The sequence below is a fragment of the Protomyctophum bolini genome (genome assembly GCF_963924005.1).
Source record: "Protomyctophum bolini genome assembly, chromosome: 23".
In the NCBI taxonomy this organism is placed as follows: domain Eukaryota; kingdom Metazoa; phylum Chordata; class Actinopteri; order Myctophiformes; family Myctophidae; genus Protomyctophum; species Protomyctophum bolini.
Window position 1 is genome coordinate 7,617,014 of NC_137884.1, and position 20,850 is coordinate 7,637,863.

At 41.2% G+C, this 20,850-nt stretch overlaps 1 protein-coding gene across 2 annotated transcripts in view; it reads left to right on the forward strand.

Annotated features, from left to right (window-relative positions):
* The first annotated feature begins 4,862 nt into the window (after positions 1-4,862).
* The window catches only part of gsap (gamma-secretase activating protein), a 60,164-nt gene continuing 44,176 nt past the window's right edge, over positions 4,863-20,850 (forward strand). For both annotated transcript variants that reach the window (XR_013963533.1, XM_080757137.1), the window contains exons 1-18: positions 4,863-5,319; positions 6,439-6,509; positions 7,997-8,053; positions 8,586-8,655; positions 8,943-8,984; positions 10,321-10,409; positions 11,161-11,230; positions 11,719-11,768; positions 12,584-12,694; positions 13,048-13,104; positions 13,266-13,312; positions 14,375-14,460; positions 16,420-16,497; positions 16,857-16,949; positions 17,189-17,281; positions 17,796-17,979; positions 18,434-18,596; positions 19,412-19,481. Coding sequence is in view for 1 of the 2 variants with exons in the window: in XM_080757137.1 (XP_080613263.1) it covers positions 5,163-5,319; positions 6,439-6,509; positions 7,997-8,053; positions 8,586-8,655; positions 8,943-8,984; positions 10,321-10,409; positions 11,161-11,230; positions 11,719-11,768; positions 12,584-12,694; positions 13,048-13,104; positions 13,266-13,312; positions 14,375-14,460; positions 16,420-16,497; positions 16,857-16,949; positions 17,189-17,281; positions 17,796-17,979; positions 18,434-18,596; positions 19,412-19,481 (1,588 nt within the window). In the remaining variant the exon portion in view is untranslated. The remainder of the gene's footprint in view (positions 5,320-6,438; positions 6,510-7,996; positions 8,054-8,585; positions 8,656-8,942; positions 8,985-10,320; positions 10,410-11,160; positions 11,231-11,718; positions 11,769-12,583; positions 12,695-13,047; positions 13,105-13,265; positions 13,313-14,374; positions 14,461-16,419; positions 16,498-16,856; positions 16,950-17,188; positions 17,282-17,795; positions 17,980-18,433; positions 18,597-19,411; positions 19,482-20,850) is intronic.

The window sequence follows — 20,850 nt, forward strand, 5'->3', positions numbered from 1 at the left end:
TCTTGACCTTGGAGGAAAAGTGAACTTAGGCTAGAAAGGGGCGGGGCGGCAGGTGGGTTGATGCACACCGGCACACCCCTAGAAAATGCACATGGCTGCATGGCCTGTGTGTTATTTGTTTACCGTCAGTCAGTCACACTCAGCCAGCAGGAAGCCAACACAGTACACACTGTCACATCTCGCAATTAGGCCGCCGCCTAATTTATGTGTAAACATCAGTCGTCAATTGCATCCAGGTTAGACTATTGATATTAACAACAAATATGTTTGATGTTAGATGTTATTGTGCAAAAAAGTCTGTCTTTTCTGTCCTTCTGTAAACGTTAATAGCCTACTCGAGTTTATTTGTAGGCGATCTACATTTCAACAACATTTATTTTCAACAAGTCAGCAAAGGTGAGGAGATGGCTTGTTTTAACCTGGTTAATAATTTATTTACTGTTCATCTGAAAGTCTAATAATGAGACACATTCGAATGAGTGACTCCCGGGTGCCGTGCAACCGGCAGCTCGATCCGCCAGGCCGTGGAGAGTGAGATTCCAAACGGGACAACTTGATCTAGTAATGGAGTAGCCTTGGATCATTTTAGACTATCATGGATGTATTGTATCAAGTCTGTATTGTACTTTGTACTTGACTCGCTAAAATACATCTACAATAGTCTTGATCCAAGCCATTAAGGCTAGGCTAGGTCTGAAGGAGTGCAACTCCTAATGCGTAAAAGCGCATTTGGAGAGCATAGCCTAGGCCATGAATGCGCATACCGGTATCCATTTTTTACAACAGCAGACAACGTCCATTGCCATATTGAAAAGTGAATACCTAAAATTGCATTATATGGGAACGATTTGAAAATATAATTTTTAGTTGGAGCTGTTGCCCGTCTACTAGTAACTATAGTAGATCTGCTATTTTTGGCTATGGAAGCTGCGGTTAAAGTGGTTAAATCTAAGCCTCACGACAGTGGCCGAAAGGTACCAAAAAAAGGAAAGAGAAGAGAATGGAACTGGTCCAGGGACAATAATATACTAGCTACTGTTACTTACAGACCTGTAGATGGATGGATATATGGTCTCTTTGTCTGTCTGGGGGTTTTCCTTGTATGCTTTATGAGTGGATAAATGGATGGATACTGGTCTCTGTCCCTGACAAATACTTTGATGTGTGGCAGGACTACATGGAGCAAACTACTCCAACACCACTGGGGGAGGCCCCGAGCAGTGTCGGATCTGAGAAACCACAAATAGAAGCAGTGCTTTACCACCGGCAGTTCTGGAATGTAAGTATATTTACTTAACTACTGTACTGAAGTATATTATTAATTTTAGCCTATTATTATTATTATTACGACTGCAGGTCACAGTTAACTATGGAATTGTGCTTTTCCCGTCAGTTTTTGTGTTGGTTGGTTGGTTGGTTGGTCGGGTACGTGGCATCACGTGACATCATCAGGGATGGAGCACGTGACACCACGTGACATCATCCGGGATTGAGATCCCTGATGTCATCAATATTAAGCCCATATATGGAGATCCCTGATGTCATCAATATTAAACCCATATATGGAGATCCCCATGTCATCAATATTGGCCAGCAACTCCACATCTGACCTCAAACCCTTAGATCTCCATACATGGAGCTGACCTGTTCTGACATTCCATATGTTGATCCTTCCTCATCCATCCTTCCTCTTCGATGTCTCCCTTTTGATCTGTCCATTTAAACTCTAGACAGGCCTGCCCCAACGTTTCTGTCCTACAGCAACGATATATACTTTTTTATACTATTTTTTTTGCATGGATGTGTTGTATGTTTGTAAATGTTTTGATGAATTGAAAATGGAGGACCCTGATATAAACAATCTTATTCCTTTTCTGGTTTTATATTGACCTCACACTTGACCCTTGACCTTCCTTGAACTACCCATTCTGCAATCTGTTAATATTTGTTTCAATCAATCACTTTGTCTATCACTGACTATCCAGGAGGACTTTAAGTTTAAAGAGAGCATGGCCCTAACCAGCAGAAGCAGCATGCAATGCCAGCCAACCAGCAGAAGCAGCGTGCTATGCCAGCCAACCAGCAGAAGCAGCATGCAATGCCAGCCAACCAGCAGAAGCAGCATGCAATGCCAGCCTGTGAAGAACCTCAGTCCAAGGTTAAATCATGTTGTAGTTTTTTCTGTTTTTGTTTGTTTTTGTTTCAGTTAAAGGATAAATTATATTTATTTTTGTAAAAAATAAGTGTAAGCTATTTTCTGATTGTATGCATTGCTATAGACTCTACAAACACTATAGTATGAGTGTTTGTTCGGTAAAAGGGGCCAGACTGAGTAGAAAACAATTGTGGTGTTTTATCATGAACATTAGTGAGGACCAATTATATAAAGAGACGTTAAAAAGTGGTGAAGTGGTCCTTTAAGCTTTTGGGAAAAGAAAATACCCTGTTAAGCCCTAACCACACCAAAGGGTCAAGACAGTTTAAGCGTTGTCCCTGCGGTGTGATATGTCTTGCTGCACGTTGGAGTCGTTTTTATGTGCAATGGTGTATTAACTTTGTATTTAGGGTTTCTTCCTGGAGACTGAACCCTTGACAGTCAAACGGGCCAATGAAATAAACAGTAATATAGTGACATCACACTATCAGCCCCTCCCCTAACCCCTCCCCCTTTATCATACAACAACAGCTCTGGGTGCGGCTTCAGATCAGGTGGATCATCACCCATCGCCATCACCACCCACCAGGCAAACCAGGCATACTTAACGAACTGGTGAGTGTGCCCACATAAAAACAACATTTTAACAAATACCGTACACTTTTTTGTAAAAGTTATACCTCCTTATATAACAATAAGACCTGATGATCATGTTTTAGGGTGGGAAAAAAAACATGGCACTCCATCTTTAAAAGCATAATATCAAGGTCACAAAATATATAATCCCGTCCATCTACAATCGTTTCCTTTTTACAAAAAGGGTTTAGAATCAATCTAATTTAGACCTGGGTATACCATTGCATCAAATGTTTGTTTTTTCTCCAATAGTTTATAGTCTTGGTTATTTTGTTAGTTTAACACTAGTAGTGACACCCTGCTCTGTCTCTGTGGTGGACAGTGTGGTGAGCCATGGTCCAGCCAGGAGCCCTGCGGACACCACGGTTGGCGCCAGTGGCCGTCAAGGATGTTCTTTTCCAGATTTTCCAGATTACTGCCGATTCTGTAAGAGGAACGGGGAGACGGCCGAAATATACAGGTCACACCACCTGAAGACAGTGGACGGGATAGTGACCTGTCCATATCTGCGCGTGTACGTGTGTCCGATATGCCAGGCCACCGGGGATAGGGCCCACACTATCAGCCACTGCCCACGAAAAAAAGTCAACTTGTCTTCTGTGGAACCTATGTCATGGCACCGAAAATAGCGCATCATGTTGTGAGCTCGTAGAACGGCTAGTTTTGGTTATTAGTTATTTTGAGGTCAAAGAGTATTTGTTCCATGAACATGAATGGTTTCGGATGTTTTATAAAAAGCCAATATCTGTGATTGGCTCATGTAGAATAGCACAGCATATATGTTTAGAATAATAAACATTACAATTTTACATACTGTGCTAATTGTTTAGGAAACAGGCCAGGGCACTATAGTGTGTGTGTGTGTGTGTGTGTGTGTGTGTGTGTGTGTGTGTGTGTGCTTTTATGTTCTCCTTTAATTCTGTTTGCCGATTAGGATGTGGCCTGAACATTTCTTTTTAGTCATGATTTTATTTTTTGGCCCTTAGATTATACACGAAGAAATTGTACTTTTATTTGACACCTTTAGTTAGTTTGCAGATTTCGATTTTTGAAAGATTTTAAGATGGGTCCGTTCTTTAAGTATTTTTTGATGCTAATACTTGTGTACCTTTATGTTTCAAATGCCTATTGTGAAGCACAATTACAAGTCTCAAGTAAAATTTTGAATACAGGACTTTTACTTTACTTTTATTCAAACCCGACCTCCCAGTCTCAGGGCAGACACTCTAACCACAATGCCACTGAGCTGGTACAATGCAACGGTACAGTGCATAAAGCTATTACATAAATGTATGACTATGCCACCCATGACTATGTTATTATATTTATAAGGAAAACTTTGACATTTAAATCAGTACATTGATGTTAAAATGAAAACATGCTCCAGTTGCCTACTTTAACCCCACTACAATTATTTGAACACATTAGTTGCTGTTGCTTATATCGATTTTGATTATTATTACAAAACAAACATTAACCACCATTTTCTACTTTTGGTAGCCTACTTTAAGTACATTTTGATGCCAATAATGTTGTACTTCAAGTCAATTTTGGATACCAGACTTTTACATTTCTAAAAAAAAATCCACCACTGGACTCAAGTACAAGGGTTGAGTGCCACCACACTGGTCACGTGCGACTGTCACTGTGTGGTGGCGTGCAGGTAACCTGGCTAATAACCCAGGCAATTCTTTTTGCCAACGGCTGATTCGGTCTGGCTTATTAGCTAGGCTAGCGTGCAGGTGCATGCAGCAGACAATGGTACTGCACTGTTACTGTTGATGCAGATCAAACAGTTAAACTGACGCTGCCAGATCCAAAAAGCTTGCTACACAAATTTGTTAAAACAAATTTGTGTAGCAAGCTTTTTGGATCTGGCAGCGTCAGGTTATCAAACAGTAGGCCTAGGCTATAATTTCCGTGTTTGCTCCAGCTGGGGTCAGGTGACCATGTGTCTGTGTGCCATGCCATCCATTCAGCGAGGCGGTGAGACATTCCATTCCCGGCGCAGTGACGCTTCTGTCGGCTTCACAATAGCAGAGCTACCCGCTGGCCCTGGAGGAATTAAGGAGGGACGCTCAGCGAACAAACAAGCGGCATGAAATGAGAACATTTCCGCATGTGGTCAATAGGTGACAGTTGAACAAAGACAGCGCAAGGCTACATATTTGGGTCGGTTTAAAGTACACATTTCGTAAAAGTTGGAACTTTTACGACGAGCGTCTCTCTGTCACATGAGATGAGAGAGCTGTGACAGCTATAGTGCAAGGTGTCGCTTGACTCGCTTCTGCTTTGATACATTGGCGACACAATGTATCGGCGCTGAAAGAGTTTAACTTGGGGAAACAAACATTTTTAACATTCTGGTTAAATGCTGTTGTTGGGAAAGAAAGACGTTGTCTTCAGACAAGAAGATAACCAACGTGGAGGAACAGAATGCATGCTGAAGATCCAGCCAACGTTCGACCTACAGAGAGATGTGGTGACGGATATCTGCAGGAAAGAAGCATTGGATGGCAGAGTGAAAGGTAAAAAAGTAAAAACACATTTATTAGACCACCTCACCACCTATAGTAGGCTAGTTCATTAGTCTCGAATCTTTTTTATAATTTCAATGATCACCATAACTCTGACAGTGTATAAATTAACCAAATGTACACCCAGTCAGAGTCGACTGACATAAACTTTAGTTGACAGTCTGACTGCATAGCAAGATATCTCCTGCATGGCATATGGCATACTTTTAATTCAAACTACATCATTGGGTTTAAACTTAATTGTGTTTGAACCTAAAAACACCCAGTACAGTACAGTAGCCTATTGCTTTGTTTTCCAACTGAACCATGCTACTATCACTATATACTGTGTTCACAATTATCCAATGGGAATATTGTTTACAACACTGCCAGCCAGGTCCATTTCCACACACACACACACACACACACACACACACACACACACACACACACACACACACACTTTCATTGCTGTCCTTGCTAGCTCTGGTCCATAGCGTTAAAGGGTTAGATTAGATTACACTCATGTTCAACATTTTACTAACTATGTCATTAATATACCTTAGAGCTGTTGTGTGGAAATAATTAAAAAAAGTCAAGTTAAAATCATTAACATGGTGAAACACATGATGACATCATCAAGATGTGTTTCACCATGTTAATGCTTTTTGTGCTATAGTGCTATATAAAATGCACCATTTACCATTAATTTATTTCACATTTTATATAAGGGGTAGTAGCCTCGGTACAAATGGAAGTTACCAAACTCTCACTGTCAGAGTTACAAGCCTGTTAGGGTTCAAAAAGGAATCGTTAACATCATAAGGATTAAGGATCCCAACCCAGGCATCTTTTTGTGTTAAGATGTAGGGAGACAGGAGAAGAAATGCGAAGAATTGGAAGCATTTATACTGACACTGGTCACAATGGCTGGGTAGAAAGATAACAAGGGATTGGATATTTTGTTCAAGGACAATTCTGACACTTTGAGGCAGGACAGTTCACTCAGCTTTGTACTGTAAGGCAGCCCATCCTGTCCACTACACTTCTACAGATCACTGCTATGCATGCATCCATTCATAACATAACCCCTCAGTCAAATTAATGGCATTTTCATCTTGTGAACCGTAGAATGTTCTGGATTGGTCGACACTCGCATCCTCAACATAGAAAGAGATGGAGGAGTCCTGTACTCTTGGAAGGTAAGGTTGTTTGTCTTCTTCTTTTAATACAGATTATAAGGTTTTCAATGTTTAATGATTTGAATCATGTGGGAGTACTAAAAACATGCATACAAAATGTATTTGTAAAGCAAAATTAGAAGGTGCTTTAAAATACAAAAATATAACGTTTCAAAAGTAAAATAACAGAAGGAATCCTAAAACAAAATGAGACTGAAACTATAAAAGATATACCCACAAAATACATAATCTGGGGGGCCAGTCACCCATGGGTCAGTCACATGCCAAGACCTGGGTCAGATGTTCCATAGATGTTACGCTGAAGAACCAGTTTTGGTTCCAGTTGGCACTTTTATTCTTCTGTGTGTAAGTCAGTGTAGCTGACCCTTTTATCTTCAGGCTCACAAGGTAATGCAGTGGTTCAGTGGGGTCGACCAGGGCAATCGACAGGTCAACTGTGTAATTTCTTCACACCCTTGTGGCTGTTGGGTGGAAACCTTGTATGTCCAAAACTGTGGAAAATGGGACAGAGGGGGACACCTGTGTACCAAACATCCAATGGATCCAATGTAGTTGTTATTCAGTCACAAGCTCTTGTTGATCCTTTGATCCACAGACACACTTAATCACTTTCACTACAAATGTATTTCAACTTAAGATTCTACAAGCTAACGGCACTGTGAGCTTGTAGATCTGCTCCCCCCAACCCTGCTCTCCTCTTGCATGCCGTTGATCAGAAGTGATGTTGATGTTGAAAGTTGAAATATGGAGATGCAAGGTTTCTTTCTGCCCCACCAGCAACGATGTAGCGTGGAGCCTCATAGTGACAGAGCCTGCATGGGAAAAACCCTTATAGTTTAGTCTAGACAGAGGGATTAATCACCACCATGCCGGCTTGTGATGGCCATTTTCGCCAGGCACGGACAGACAAAATAATCAAAATCTTCTTTATTGTCATATCACACGTTTACATGTGTGAAACAGTGGGGGAATTTGTTTTCGTGCAAGCTCCACTGCTTTAGTTATTTCCATAAAATAGAAGTGGAAGAGCAAAGAAATTCCAGCCTGATGACAGGTGCTGATCATGCCTTCTTCAGCAGTCTAACGGTAGCCGGGTGGAAGCTGTTGAAAATGAGCGGTCAATAATATTACCAGAAGGGCCATAGGGCTGTATTTTGCGTGTCTTAAGTACCAGGTCTTATTCCCTAACTTGAGTAAACTAAAGACCTGGAGGCGTGATCAATGCTCTTTGGCCACTCAGAATAGCCAAATGGCATTGATCACGCCTCCAGGTCTTTAGTTTACTCAAGTTAGGGAATAAGACCTGGTACTTAAGACACGCAAAATACAGCCACAGTGTCTTAAAAATGACATTCTGAAGAAAACCTGGAGTGTCAAGTCAGCCACTAACACATTTTGCTCACCACTCACCCTAACCTGACCCTACTTTGACCGCTGTAGACAGTAAAATATGTTCTGTTCTAATGGGTTGTTTTGTGTGCCAATAGGGAACCACAGGAAACACCAGGATTGGAAAATATGACCCTAATACAAAACAGAACAAGGTACTGTGTGTGTGTGTGTGTGTGTGTGTGTGTGTGTGTGTGTGTGTGTGTGTGTGTGTGACTGTGTGTGTGTGTGTGTGACTGTGTGTGTGTGTGTGTGTGTGTGTGTGTTAGTGTGTCCTTTTTATGCACCAGCACCATATGAGACTCCAGTGGTTTAAACCGTCAATACTTTGTATACTTCACCGTTAGCTCTGTACTTGGTCTACCCCAAACCGAAAATGGACTATTTACTTGTAAGCTATTTTCGGCTAATGTTCCCCTCAGAATAGGGATGCTAGCGTTCAAGTGGTAAGCCTGCCCCCCATTGTAACTTTAAAAGCATTGTGGATTAAAATGATGAATAGACATGCACAAAAAAGAGGAATCTTGGTCTTGTTTTTTTGTTCCCCCCCAAGAAGCAGTTTGAGTCAACTTGTCTATTTTATAATGCTGGAGGGGAAATATAAATGTGTTTGTACTGCCACACCCTCTGTGTGTGTGTGTGTGTGTGTGTGTGTGTGTGTGTGTGTGTCTGTGTCCTCCCCTACAGCTCCTGTATACATTTGACAAGCAGGTGTGTGTGAGCAGCTGCTCTGTTAACAAGGAGGAGACACTGCTAGGTGAGTTCTTCAGACATTTACTCAGTGACAAAGCGACCCAACCTGAAACCATCTGGTACACACGGTTTGTGTCAAATTTGAAAACACTGATGACTGTGACAGAGGACAGCTTGGTTTAAGACAGTGGATCTCAATCTTTTCAGGCTGCGACAACCCCCAGGCCCAAAAATAAGACCGCACGGAACATACCAGTTATAGGGCAAGAAAAATGACGTTGTAAATTGACATTATCTTTTACAGTATAAACATTTTGATAATGATGAGACACCATTACTGTTGTCTTTCAGCTGTCAGCCTGAGGACTGGTGCAGAGGAGCGCTTCAAACCAGGTAACTCACTCACTCACTAATTCGACTAACTAATTCGACTTCTTCTAGGCCTGGGACCAATGACCCACCTATATGCAGAGCATCTGGATAGCATTGGCTGGCTCTGGCTAGAAGACAGAGTCAAACAATTGAAAATTGGTCTGACATTCAAAATTGATCATGCAGCTATGCCCTCAGTGCATGCCCATTTACTTGACTGATTACTTAAAAGAAAGTGAGCGACAGCCACAAAACTAGAGGTAGCGTAAACAATGATCTGCTGCCACCCACTAAAAAACAAATATGAGAACCTCCAACACAGGAACAGTGGGAGGACTTGATTCAGGAGATTCATTTTATGGAAAAACTAACACACAGTCTGAGGCTACAAGAAGAAAAGATGGAGGACAAATGGTATAAATGGACAATATTCAAGGGTATAGGGGAATGAGAGACAACTGGGAATGCCTGGAAAGATAAAGTAACTTTGTATAAACGCAATGTCGATGCCTGTTGTATTTTTTATTTTTCTGTTTTTTATTTTTTGTACGTCTGTGATGTTATATGTATTGTAAGTTTGTTTTTTCTGTCTTGTAAAACAATAAAAATTTAAGTTATAAAAAAAAATAAAAAACAAATATGAATAAATTCTCCTTCCGCAGCACTGCTATTCAGGTGTGGAATGCCCTGCCCCTTTCCCTTAATTAAAACAAGCAAATCACTGGCCTCCTTTATAACAGGCCTACAATTTCACCTGTGAGCAGATCAGAGGGAGAGGAGGTGACCAATTGCTGTTTTAGATTCTTGTTCATGACTACATAATATGTGTGAGTGCATGGGACCCGAATGGAAAGGTCTTTCTTTGCAAATCCTTTTGGACAAAAATGCCTGACTGTACCTTGTGCTGTTTGCATTTTTCTTTTGTCTAATACAATTTTCAATCTCTCTCACTCACTCACTCACTCACTCACACTTTCTCTCTATTTTTATCGCTCTCTCAAAAGGTCTCTAAAGTATTTTAGCTGCAGTGTGAAACAGAAGTGTTTTCTGTTCAGAGCAGTTTTAAATAGAAATCACTACCATAGATATTTTTGCCTGATGTTTCAGTTGATGTTAACTATTATCCTGTCGCGTGGTACATTTCTGTATCATATCAAAATATCATTTTCGGCCAAATACAACGAGACTGAGCGTTAGGGGGTCCATCAGCTAGGTCAGGAGGGGTTGCACAGCCAAAAACGTTTGGGGACCACTGCAGGCTCTAGTCTATATGCCACCATTTATGTTGATTTCTTTACCTAACCCTCCATTTTCTTTTACTCTCATTTACTCTCTCTCTCTCTGTCTCTCTCTATAGTATCAAAATGCCTGACCCTCCTCATAGAGATTTATCCCATCAACAACACCAGAGTCCTGAAGGCAGTAGACTGCAGGGTCAGAGTGCAGGTAATGGACCCGCTCTTTCACCCAAGATTTGGTTCAATATATTTAACATAATTCCTGCTACTATATCATTTATGAGCAGCAAAATTCTTTCCTGTCTCTTTGCAACAGGTTAGTATTTTGTTTTTTTCCACACTGGCTGAAAGGCTCGTGTCTCACTACGCCTCTCAGCCATTATAAAATACCCGGTAACCTGAGACCTCTTGTGGCTTATTGCGTTAGTCTGGGGTCAAGTGGTTAATCAGAAAACAGAAAAGGTACCATCTTTTAAATAATGGTACGTTTTTCATTTGTGCTGCCTAAGTGCCAACCATTTTCCAAATCATGAATGTTTGTTTAATTTCTTGAAAAAACCAATGGATTCCATTACTTTCATGGTATGAAAAAATGGTATGAAAATCTACTTGCAGAAACTTGCATTGTGATAAATTAAATCAACAATCTAATGGGTAGTTATAGTTATGCATTTTAAAGCACAGATTAATTTGAGAATTCTAGCCAAAAGAGTCCCTGGAAAAAAAGATTGATTCATGAGGGAAATTCAAACGTCTATGTAATGTTTTAATGAAAATCTAAAATAAATTGATTATGTTTATATATATAATGGAAGCGGCAAATGGACAAGGGCCTGTATTGATGCCGATATAGTACTTTTTAAAGACAAAGCTCCATAAGAAACCATAATAACATAGCAGTAAACACAAGCACAAAGCATTCATTCAGATATAGTGTGGCACTGTGCTTTGTTATCCAGTTTCTCTACCCAGAGACGGACAAGGCCACAGTGATGGAGAGTCACCTGCTGCTGCTAGCTGAGGATGGATGTGAGTCTCTCTTCTCCTCCCCCTCATCTCTTTTCTCCCTGAATAATGATGAATAAGAAATCATTATGTGCCATACTAACCTGTCTTTACAGCCGCATTATGTAACTTTCCTATACTTCTATCTATCCTCGATTTGAACCCGGTTTCCTGTGAAAGTGCTGCATCGTTTACCATTGAGCGAATAGAGCCTGCCTGCTTGCTCAGGGATGAATTGAATCTGGTCAAAATCATGTGTCTATGTGTGAGACATGATGATCTTTGACACAATCTAAATGTCTCAATAGAAGAGCAGGGAGACAACATACAACCACACCAATTGTACAAGTTACTGTATATTGTATTTACATACTCTACCATTGGACAACATTTGTGTGTGTGTGTGTGTGTGTGTGTGTGTGTGTGTGTGTGTGTGTGTGTGTGTGTGTGTGTGTGTGTGTGTGTGTGTGTGTGTGTGTGTGTGTGTGTGTGTGTGTGCGTGCACGTTTCAGATGTGGATCAGTACCATGTTCTGCTGACTAAACAGGAGGGCTACAGAGTGGTAAGGCTTCTTTCTATACAACACCACTCGTTCTCAAAGTGTGGTCAATATTAAGTAGTTCTGGTCATTTCGTGGGGGGCACTGGCCCCTGTGCCCCCCACAAAATGATGGAACTACTTCATATTTCACCAAAGCCAGAGCAGAACTCCCACCACGGGACTCGGGCAATCAATTAATACAGTTGCAACCACTATATTAATGGCAAGTGTTTCATACAGCTTAAGTTAAAAAAAATCTGAACTATCCCTTTAAGACCCAAGGCTCGTTCTACAACTAGTTTTCTAAATCCGCTTCCCCTCCCGGCGGGGAGGATAGGTGGGCACATGGTGAACCAGTTTTCAGTGCTAGTCTGCCTATGCCAAAAAAACATTGGGTATTTTCATGCTGTGGTCACGACAGATCAAAAGAGAGGGATTGTTTAGAGTTATTTCCCTCCCAACAGAATCAACCTGGCACAATGTGTGAAGTGTGTTGAGTCACAGTGATGTTGTTTTTGCTGTCATTAAACGGCAAGAGACAATTCTGATCACTTAAATATAATACCCAGTTTATAGTTTTTATGTAGACAAGAAGACTTTAAAATGTAACTATCTGCCAGCGCATCGGGATTCTAATTAATTAGTATCGGACCCGATTCTGAAGCCATTAGTCTCGCTGATGTGTCCCCATATAATTATACTGAATCCCTACTCGGCTGCTTATTTTTACCTACACCGTTGCTTCTCAAACGTGTATTTTGGTGGGCGTGTGTGTGCGCGCGCGTGTGTGTGTGTGTGTGTGTGTGTGTGTGTGTGTGTGTGTGTAATGAAAACCAGGTGATGGTGAATCCAGACCGTTTGTCCAAAGCAGTGGACAAAGTAGCAGAAGACATCAGTTGGGTGCAGTGGGATGGACGCACACAAAGACTGTACTACCTCACACAAAAGGTGACACACACACACACACACACACACACACACACACACACACACACACACACACACACACACACACACACACACACACACACACACTTAAATAATTGATTTATGTCCACACAAAGGGAAATGCACAAGGACACATTATGGGTGCACTTATGTTACACAATCTGTCTTATATGATTGTCTTGGAATCATGATTCAACAACAAGAATGTCACTCAGCAGCATCTCTGATACACACACTATAATATCCTCACATTATTTACTTGAACTATATAGTGAAATATTGTGATATTGAACAATAAAGTGAAATATTGTGGTATTTTATGTGATTATTATTATTATTATTTCAACCTACAGGACAAATATATGCTGCGAGCGGTCCAGTTCTACCCCACCCACAACTGTGAGACAGTGGTAAGACATCCAAGATATTGTGAATTTTAAAACAACTGTATATTTAGATTTGTTTGATTTTATGACCTTTATTTTACAAAATACCTTCATTGTGATGTTTTAGGAATTGAAAAATGTTGTAAAATATACATTCATGTGAGTAAATCTGTTTGTTTTAACAGTTTGAGCTGACAATAGAGCTGCCCCCAAATCCATTCCCTTCAATGAGGTGAGACAAATAGCTGTTGGCATAGACCAGTGATTCTCAACTTTTTCAAGTAGGAGTTGTAGGCATTACATTTGGTTTGACTAGGTTACACATATTGTGACGATCTACAAGCTCACAACGCCTCACGTGAGCTTCAAGATTCAAGATGTTTATTGTCACACAGATGTACAAGTACATGCATTGTGAAAAACTTAGGTTGGGGGTGCTCCACAATACACATACATAAATAACAATACTAAACTCATGTAAAAGGTTTTAAAAAGGTTTAAAAGAACTCAAACAGCATACACCATGGAAAAGTTCATTGTTCATGTAGTGTGGGTATATTTGTTCCGCCCAGGTTGGGCCAGGCCTTAATTTTCGGGCCTATTGAGAACTCTAGTTTTCGCCGGCTGCGGGTGGACTAATAACTTTGGGGCAGGCCCGTCTAGAGTTTTAAATGGACTGGTATCAGTCAAAATGGAGACATCGAAAAGGAAGGATGGATGGGGAACGATCAACATACTGTATGACATAGGATATATCAGAACAGGTTCTGACATATACAATATCCATATGCATATACTAATATTGATGACATCAGGGATCTCCATATATGAGCCTAATTGTGACAGCAGGTCACATTTACTATGACATCAGGGATCTCCATTCTGAATTACACTGCAGTATTGATACTTTTACTTCAAGTAAAACATACAAGTACTTTTTCCACCACTGCTTAGGCCTCACTCACACCTTTCGATCTAGCATACAACATTGATGCATGCTAGATGTAAGCAAGATGTAAGTGTCATGGCCACCCCAATGCATTTCCAATGGAAGTTTGATACAACATTTTGGACTAAAGCTGTTGTATGGCTTTCGGCTGTGTTTCGACTGCCCCCCTCCCCCTCATACAACACAAATGTTGTGTCAAACCAGGTGACTCCCATTGGAAATGCATTGCGAGCTTGCATCAGCTATACATCTCATACAACAAGCATACATCAGTCTATTGTAAAGGTGTGAGTGAGGCCTTAGTATTACACTTATTCAATTTGTATACTTGTCTATATCTACTAGGTTTGTGAATGTGGGCTTTGATCATTACCACCAGGAGAGAGCAGAGCATGAGCTGGTTAGGATGGAGGTGTTCACTAACACTATAGGTAACGCACGCGCACGCACAGTCGCACACGCACGTCATTACATGCAATAATGTGCAGTTGTATGTCATCATGCCAAACACACCCACAAAGCCTTCATATTAATAATACAGTACTATGATAAATGTTTTCATTTATCTCATACTTCCCCCTCTGTCTTTACCATGACCTGTGCCTGAAAACAAGAGAGTAAGTGAAAGTCATGCTAAAATTAAGTTACAATACAAATGAGATACCAGTATGATGGAATCACATAATCAACTTGATCAACCACATGTTTAGATGCCAAAAGGTTTGCCTTCATGAAATACAAGTTATAGGTCTGTTATGTAGACAAATGACAATATGAAATATCATATGACCTGATCTATGACAATGAGCTGAATCAATAGCTAAACAAGTTTTTGCGTCAATTAAAACGGGTGACACATGACAAATGACAATATGAAATATCATATGACCTGATCTATGACAATGGTTTTCCCTACATAACCCCCCCCCTCACACACACACACACACACACACACCCTTCTTGTTTGACCCTCTTTTGATTTTGATTTCTAGTTTTTAACCTTTTAAACCCTTTTAAATAGTTTTCTAATAAATGTGTCTGTACCTCTTTCTGTAAAGCGACTTTGGGTATCCAGAAAAGCGCTATATAAATCGTATATATTATTATTAATGAGCTGAATTAATAGCTAAACAAGATTTTGTGTCAATTAAAACGGGTGACACAGGAAAATAGTGAGTTTGTGTGTTGAGTTTGACTCATTTAAAGACAGAACTTCCCTTTTTTAGGGTAGACTCATAATAATAATAATATATACGATTTATATAGCGCTTTTCTAGGTACCCAAAGTCGCTTTACAGAAAGAAGTACAGACAAAGTTTAAAAGGTTAAAAACTAGAAATAAAAATAAAAAGAGGGGCAAACAACATGAGCTTTTAGCAGAAAAGAGAATTGATAGATTCACTTGATGAGGAAACAGAAGGCATGTTAAATATGAATATCGTGATTTGTTTTACTATAAACATACCAAGGGTCCCAAATCCCAATGTGATTTGATGTCATATACTGGCTGTTTTTCTCAAGCATGTTTATCAGCACTCAATCATACTTGATTGAAAGTTTGGAATAGTAAGAAAGAAAGGAATTTGCATGCCAGTTAGAAAGCAAAAAATCATTCCCTCATATACAGTGCACAGAATGTGTTTCCGCTTTCTACTGATTTATATTGAAATAATGTCAAACTAAATAAAAACCAATGTAAATATACCCAAAATACCTAATAAGTACTTCTTGATCTTTATGTAAAACGTATTAAGTTTTTTGATTTCAACGATTTGACTCAATTAATGCTACAACTCTTAATAATTAATCACTGATTTTCATCTACATTAGCTCCTGTCTTTATTTTCAGTAAACACATTGTTCACTAACTGAGCTAAAATAATGTACATGGATGAGTGTAGGGGCCAATTTAACTTGATTGAGTGGTAGTAAAAATGAAACCCAAAACAAACAAAGTTCTGTGGCTCTCACAGGCCCCTCTTGAAGCGGTTCGGTTCTTTTATTCCCTGCCTAATATTGACCCAGTTCAGAGTGTTTCCACTGAAAATGAATTGGTTCAGAGCCCTAAAAGTTGTTATAGGAACTGAAAAAAATGGCCGCTGGTTCCGTGAAAGCACCAAGGCTGCAAGAATCGGGAACGGAACCAGTTCTAGAACCAGAAGTTATTTTGGTGGAAAAGGGGCCAAAGTGGGGTCCAGGGGGTTTCAAACAGACCCTCACAGGTCTGTAACTCTGAGAGTGTACAAAGTAAGGGTCTGTTTGGTTCCATTTTGTTCATTCTCACAGTTTAGTTATGGGGTGTTTGAAATGAAAATGTTTCAGAACCACAGAACCAGTAAAAAAAAGTGTCCTTTGATGTAGTAACAGCACCCTCTTGTGGATGTTTACAGGAAGTATGTGTGTGTGCTACAGCCAGCCTCCAAATGACAACCAGGAGTTGACCTACACCGTTGTCCTGGTTCACAAAGGTAGGGGTGTGTGTTGTGTGTGTGTTCACGTCGTGAGGATCCCCACAAGCTTTGATTGATTGAATACTTAAATTAATCAGGTACGGTTTACAGTGATCGTTAAAGCGATAAGACAACCCTAGACTGGGCTTGTTATGCGTATTCAATTAATTAAGGCATATTTTCTAGTGTTAAGCTTTTCTGGAACCTTTACAAAGTGTGTGTTCTTTCTGCTTTGGCAATGTAAACGTATGTTTTCTCATGCCAATAAAGTCAATTGAATTGTGTGTGTGTGTGTGTGTGTGTGTGTGTGTGTGTGTGTGTGTGTGTGTGTGTGTGTGTGTGTGTGTGTGTGTGTGTGTGTGTGTATGCGTATGCAGGTTGCAGTAAGACCTTCAGAGTAGTTCTGAACAACAACAGCCCCCATCAGACAGAGACACACCCCCAGCTTCATCCTCTCTTTATCCCCATGGGTTTGTACACACGCACACACACACACACACACACACACACACACACACATGCTAGGGCTTTAAGCAACTAGTTGACTATTCTTTTTATATATTTTTGGTTTGTAGGCCTCAAGATCAGCTAGAATGATAGATTATAGTCACCAATGTACACAGTTTTTAAATGTACAAATATTATATATTAAAAAACGCACACACACGCACACACGCGCAGCCCCCTGACAGAATGGTGTGTCTCGCAGGGTTCTACATGCTGGTGTGTGTATCTGGCTCTTTCCTTCACTGCATCAACAGCAGACAGCAGGAGATGCTCTGTCACTCTCTCTTCCTGTCCGGTGAGACTCTCACTTCCTTCTATGTCACCGCATACATACATACTGTACTACTGTGCATGAAGCGCACTAACATAGAGGGAGGGCATGGGTTGTTCTATTGGGTCTTTTGTGTGTTTGGACTTCTATCTATGTGTCGCCCTATTAAGACATGGGATGCATATAATGATACACCTACAACTTTTAACCACTTTAACCTTTATTTTAAACTTTAGCTATTGGAAAATAGCAGATATACAAGCTCATATAGCGCGGCACTGAGTGCCGAGCTTGTAGACCTGCTATTTTTGAGGGGAGTACTGGGAGCTGATGGTAGGTGTGGTGCTCCACCTCAGCAATCCATCTCCCAGGGGTCTAGCGCACTGTAACTGGGACAGACTCCCACGTGTTACCGGCTGATACCGACAATAAGTCACTCCCGACCTACTTCTTCTGAGGCAGTGTTGGGTCTTCTGTCTATGTGCATAAACCTGTAGATTCTGATGCAGTCTTGGGTCTTCTATGTGTTAAACTGTAGGTTCGGATGCAGTCTTGGGTCTTCCGGGCCTGGTGTCCAGTACCGTGGCGCTGGGTCAGCAGCAGCACGAGGACTCCGCCGCCTCCCTGCTGGATCTGGCCAGTGGACGGGCCTACACGGCTGCACTTAACCCCGCCTACCTTTTCCAGATACTGTACGGAGACCTGCCTGACTGCACTCCAGAGTGAGTTGTCAATTAGATCAGTGGTTCCCAAAGTGGTGTCCGGGGACCCCCAGGGGTCCTTGAGGGAGTTCCAGGGGGTCCCCCAGTCCTAGTTTAGGAACCAAATGGACCCTTATGGGTCTGGAACTCTAAAAGTGTACAAATGGAACCAAATGGACCCGACCCATTTATTTTGTACACTCTCAGAGTTGAATTAACTTTGATTTTACAATATACATTGGGGTCCCAGAGATAGAAATGCCATTAAATGGGGGGACTGTAGCCTAATTCAGGTCAAACCGGGGGCCCTTGACATGAAAATGGTTGAGAATCACTGCTAGAGCCGCAAAGATCTTAGTAAAATAGTAAAAAAGTCAAAGACGTTTAGGGATAAGGGCGTAAGGCAGTGATGAAAATAGAGCCCTAAATGTCCTAGCTGCCCATGCAGTCACTCACTCTTTCCCCCACCCTGCAGGCAGAACGCCGACATCTGTCCCAGTTTGGGTCCTGAAGACGGCACACCCATCTGGCCCACCCACCCTGCCCGCCGTAGCAGCAGGAGGTCTGACGCCCAGCGGCTGGCCGCCCTCCACTGTCTGCTGGACTACATGGGAGATGACCCCCAGCTGGAGCTAAAGGTAGGGGGATGACCCGCAACTGGCTCTTCCTGAAAAGCACGGTTCAATTCAGTATTCTTTTCTTATAGTGCCAAATCAGTCAACAAGTTGTCTCGAGACAAATGGGGCCCAAATTGACCCAACCCACAGAGAGATACAAGCAAAGGCAACAACCGTAGAAACAGTCGACGTACTGTATTTACAGGAATAACAATTATCTGGTATTCTTTGGAAAGCGGTCGGCAGTAGTGTCCAGTATGCTTTGAGTGGCGGTCAGTGGGCTGAATCATGTGGTTCTGTTCAAATTGTCAGTAAGAACGACGGGTTATTGGACAGAGTGCTGACCATGTTTTAGATGTTGTCTAATGGCACTAGCTCTAAATGATAACGTCAATATAAATAAACTCTTCTGCTCGATTGCAGCAAATGTGGTCTTTTTTTGTTCTGGGGAATTACTTGAACTGGCGAGTGAAGGTACTGTAGGCCGGAGAGACAGAGACGGTAGTGACGTTAATGCAGTCGGACCTAAATGGAGCCACTGCAACTATTCTACCCTTCATACTATAGCTGACCTTTTGTTAATGTGAAATAAACAGCTCTGGAGGCTTTGTAGAGAAAAAGAGTCCATTTCACCTTCTCTGTGTTCACTTCTCTGCTTTATGTGTGCTGTTTACACTTTGAAGAAGCCAATCTACTAGTTCATGACACGAGACCTAGTAGATCGCCTAATTTAACTTTAAAAAAGGGCATAACTTAAGTTTGTGTCCCGGAGAGACATCAAATTGAGTTTGGGAACCCCTGTTTTAAAGTACTGTTAATGCAGAATCTTCCCACAGATCATTGATTGGCTGTGTGACAACCAGATGGCCTTTGAATCCTTTGACCAGATCCAGGAATTCATTCTAGGTGGGTCATTCTTCTTCTGTATGTGTTGTTTTGATTGCATAACACAGCTAATAGAGCTAATGGTTTGACTTTATCCTTTCTCCCTTCCTGTCATTGTCACGTGAAGAAGACATGGCGAATGGAGCACGATCGTGGCTGTTATTTTAGAGACTCTTGAGAGTTTACACTCAAGTAGTGTGACTCGAAAGGGTCTGTGTTTTACAGAGGTCGCTTCACTTGGATTTTTCCAGCTGAGGCGAAAACACCAGGTGACCGTTTGCTTCGTTCGCGTGGCCCCACTCACCTTTCTATCAAAACTAATCAGGTTTGAATGTGGCTTAATGACCAAGTGAATAGAAAAAAACACAAATAAAAAGTATGTCATGACATCACAGGTTTAATCTCTATTCCTTCATCTCTAGGGGCCTGTGGCTCCCCGGCTACATGGGGAGAGAGTATGTTTTGCATACGTCCATGTTTCTGTCCGTCCGTCCGTGTACAGCTAATCTCTGGCACTGTTGGCCCGGCCCGGCCAAACTCTGCACACACTCCCTACACACGACTAACCTCTACCCCAAATTCTTCAGAACGGCCTGTTATTGCGCCATCCTGAGGCCGTTTCTTTGCTAAACACATTTCATTGCTATCTCTATGGTCATGTGATCAACACGGATCTGTCCCATTTCCCATATTCCATCCCGTTTGGCTTGTGTTTTGTTTTTTTGTCTCAGTTTGGAGGCAAGATTATCACCATGACATTTAAACAGCAGTTTCTTATCAAGCCAGATGCCAAGGTGTTATTTGACCCTCTCTATTATAGAACCACATGCAGAGGTTATGGATATATATATAGATCTGTGATTCTGGTCCTAGTAGTGAACACTGTGAATTTTGTTTTGCTATGCAGTGAACTTTGGCGCCCGACCCCAAAGGGGTCCCGCACCTCTGGTTTGGAAACACTGCGCTAGAAGACGGTATACTCGCGTAGCAAGCTTATTAAAGCTCAAAGCGCGTGGTGATAATAAAATGCTAGGGGAGCATTTCTGAGCATGAAGCAACTTTACTTCTTTTTAATTTATTTTTTATAGTATAATATTTATCATTTGGATATGCTTTAACACTGTTTTTATTAAGAGGACACAGCTCAGTGAAATGATGTAAATGAGAGAGAACGAAGGAAATGGCATATAATAATAGCCTTAAGCTCCAGTGTGAGGTGAACTAAGTGCAAAGGAATAATATAGTTTTTGAAATGAACTCGTTGGAACTGGAATGATGTCTCTAATCATCATCATCATAACCTTTATTTCAATTCGGAGTACAATTGAGGGACAGGCTCTCATTTTCAATGTAGCCGGGTGCAGTACTTGGTTTAGACAGTTTTTGGTTT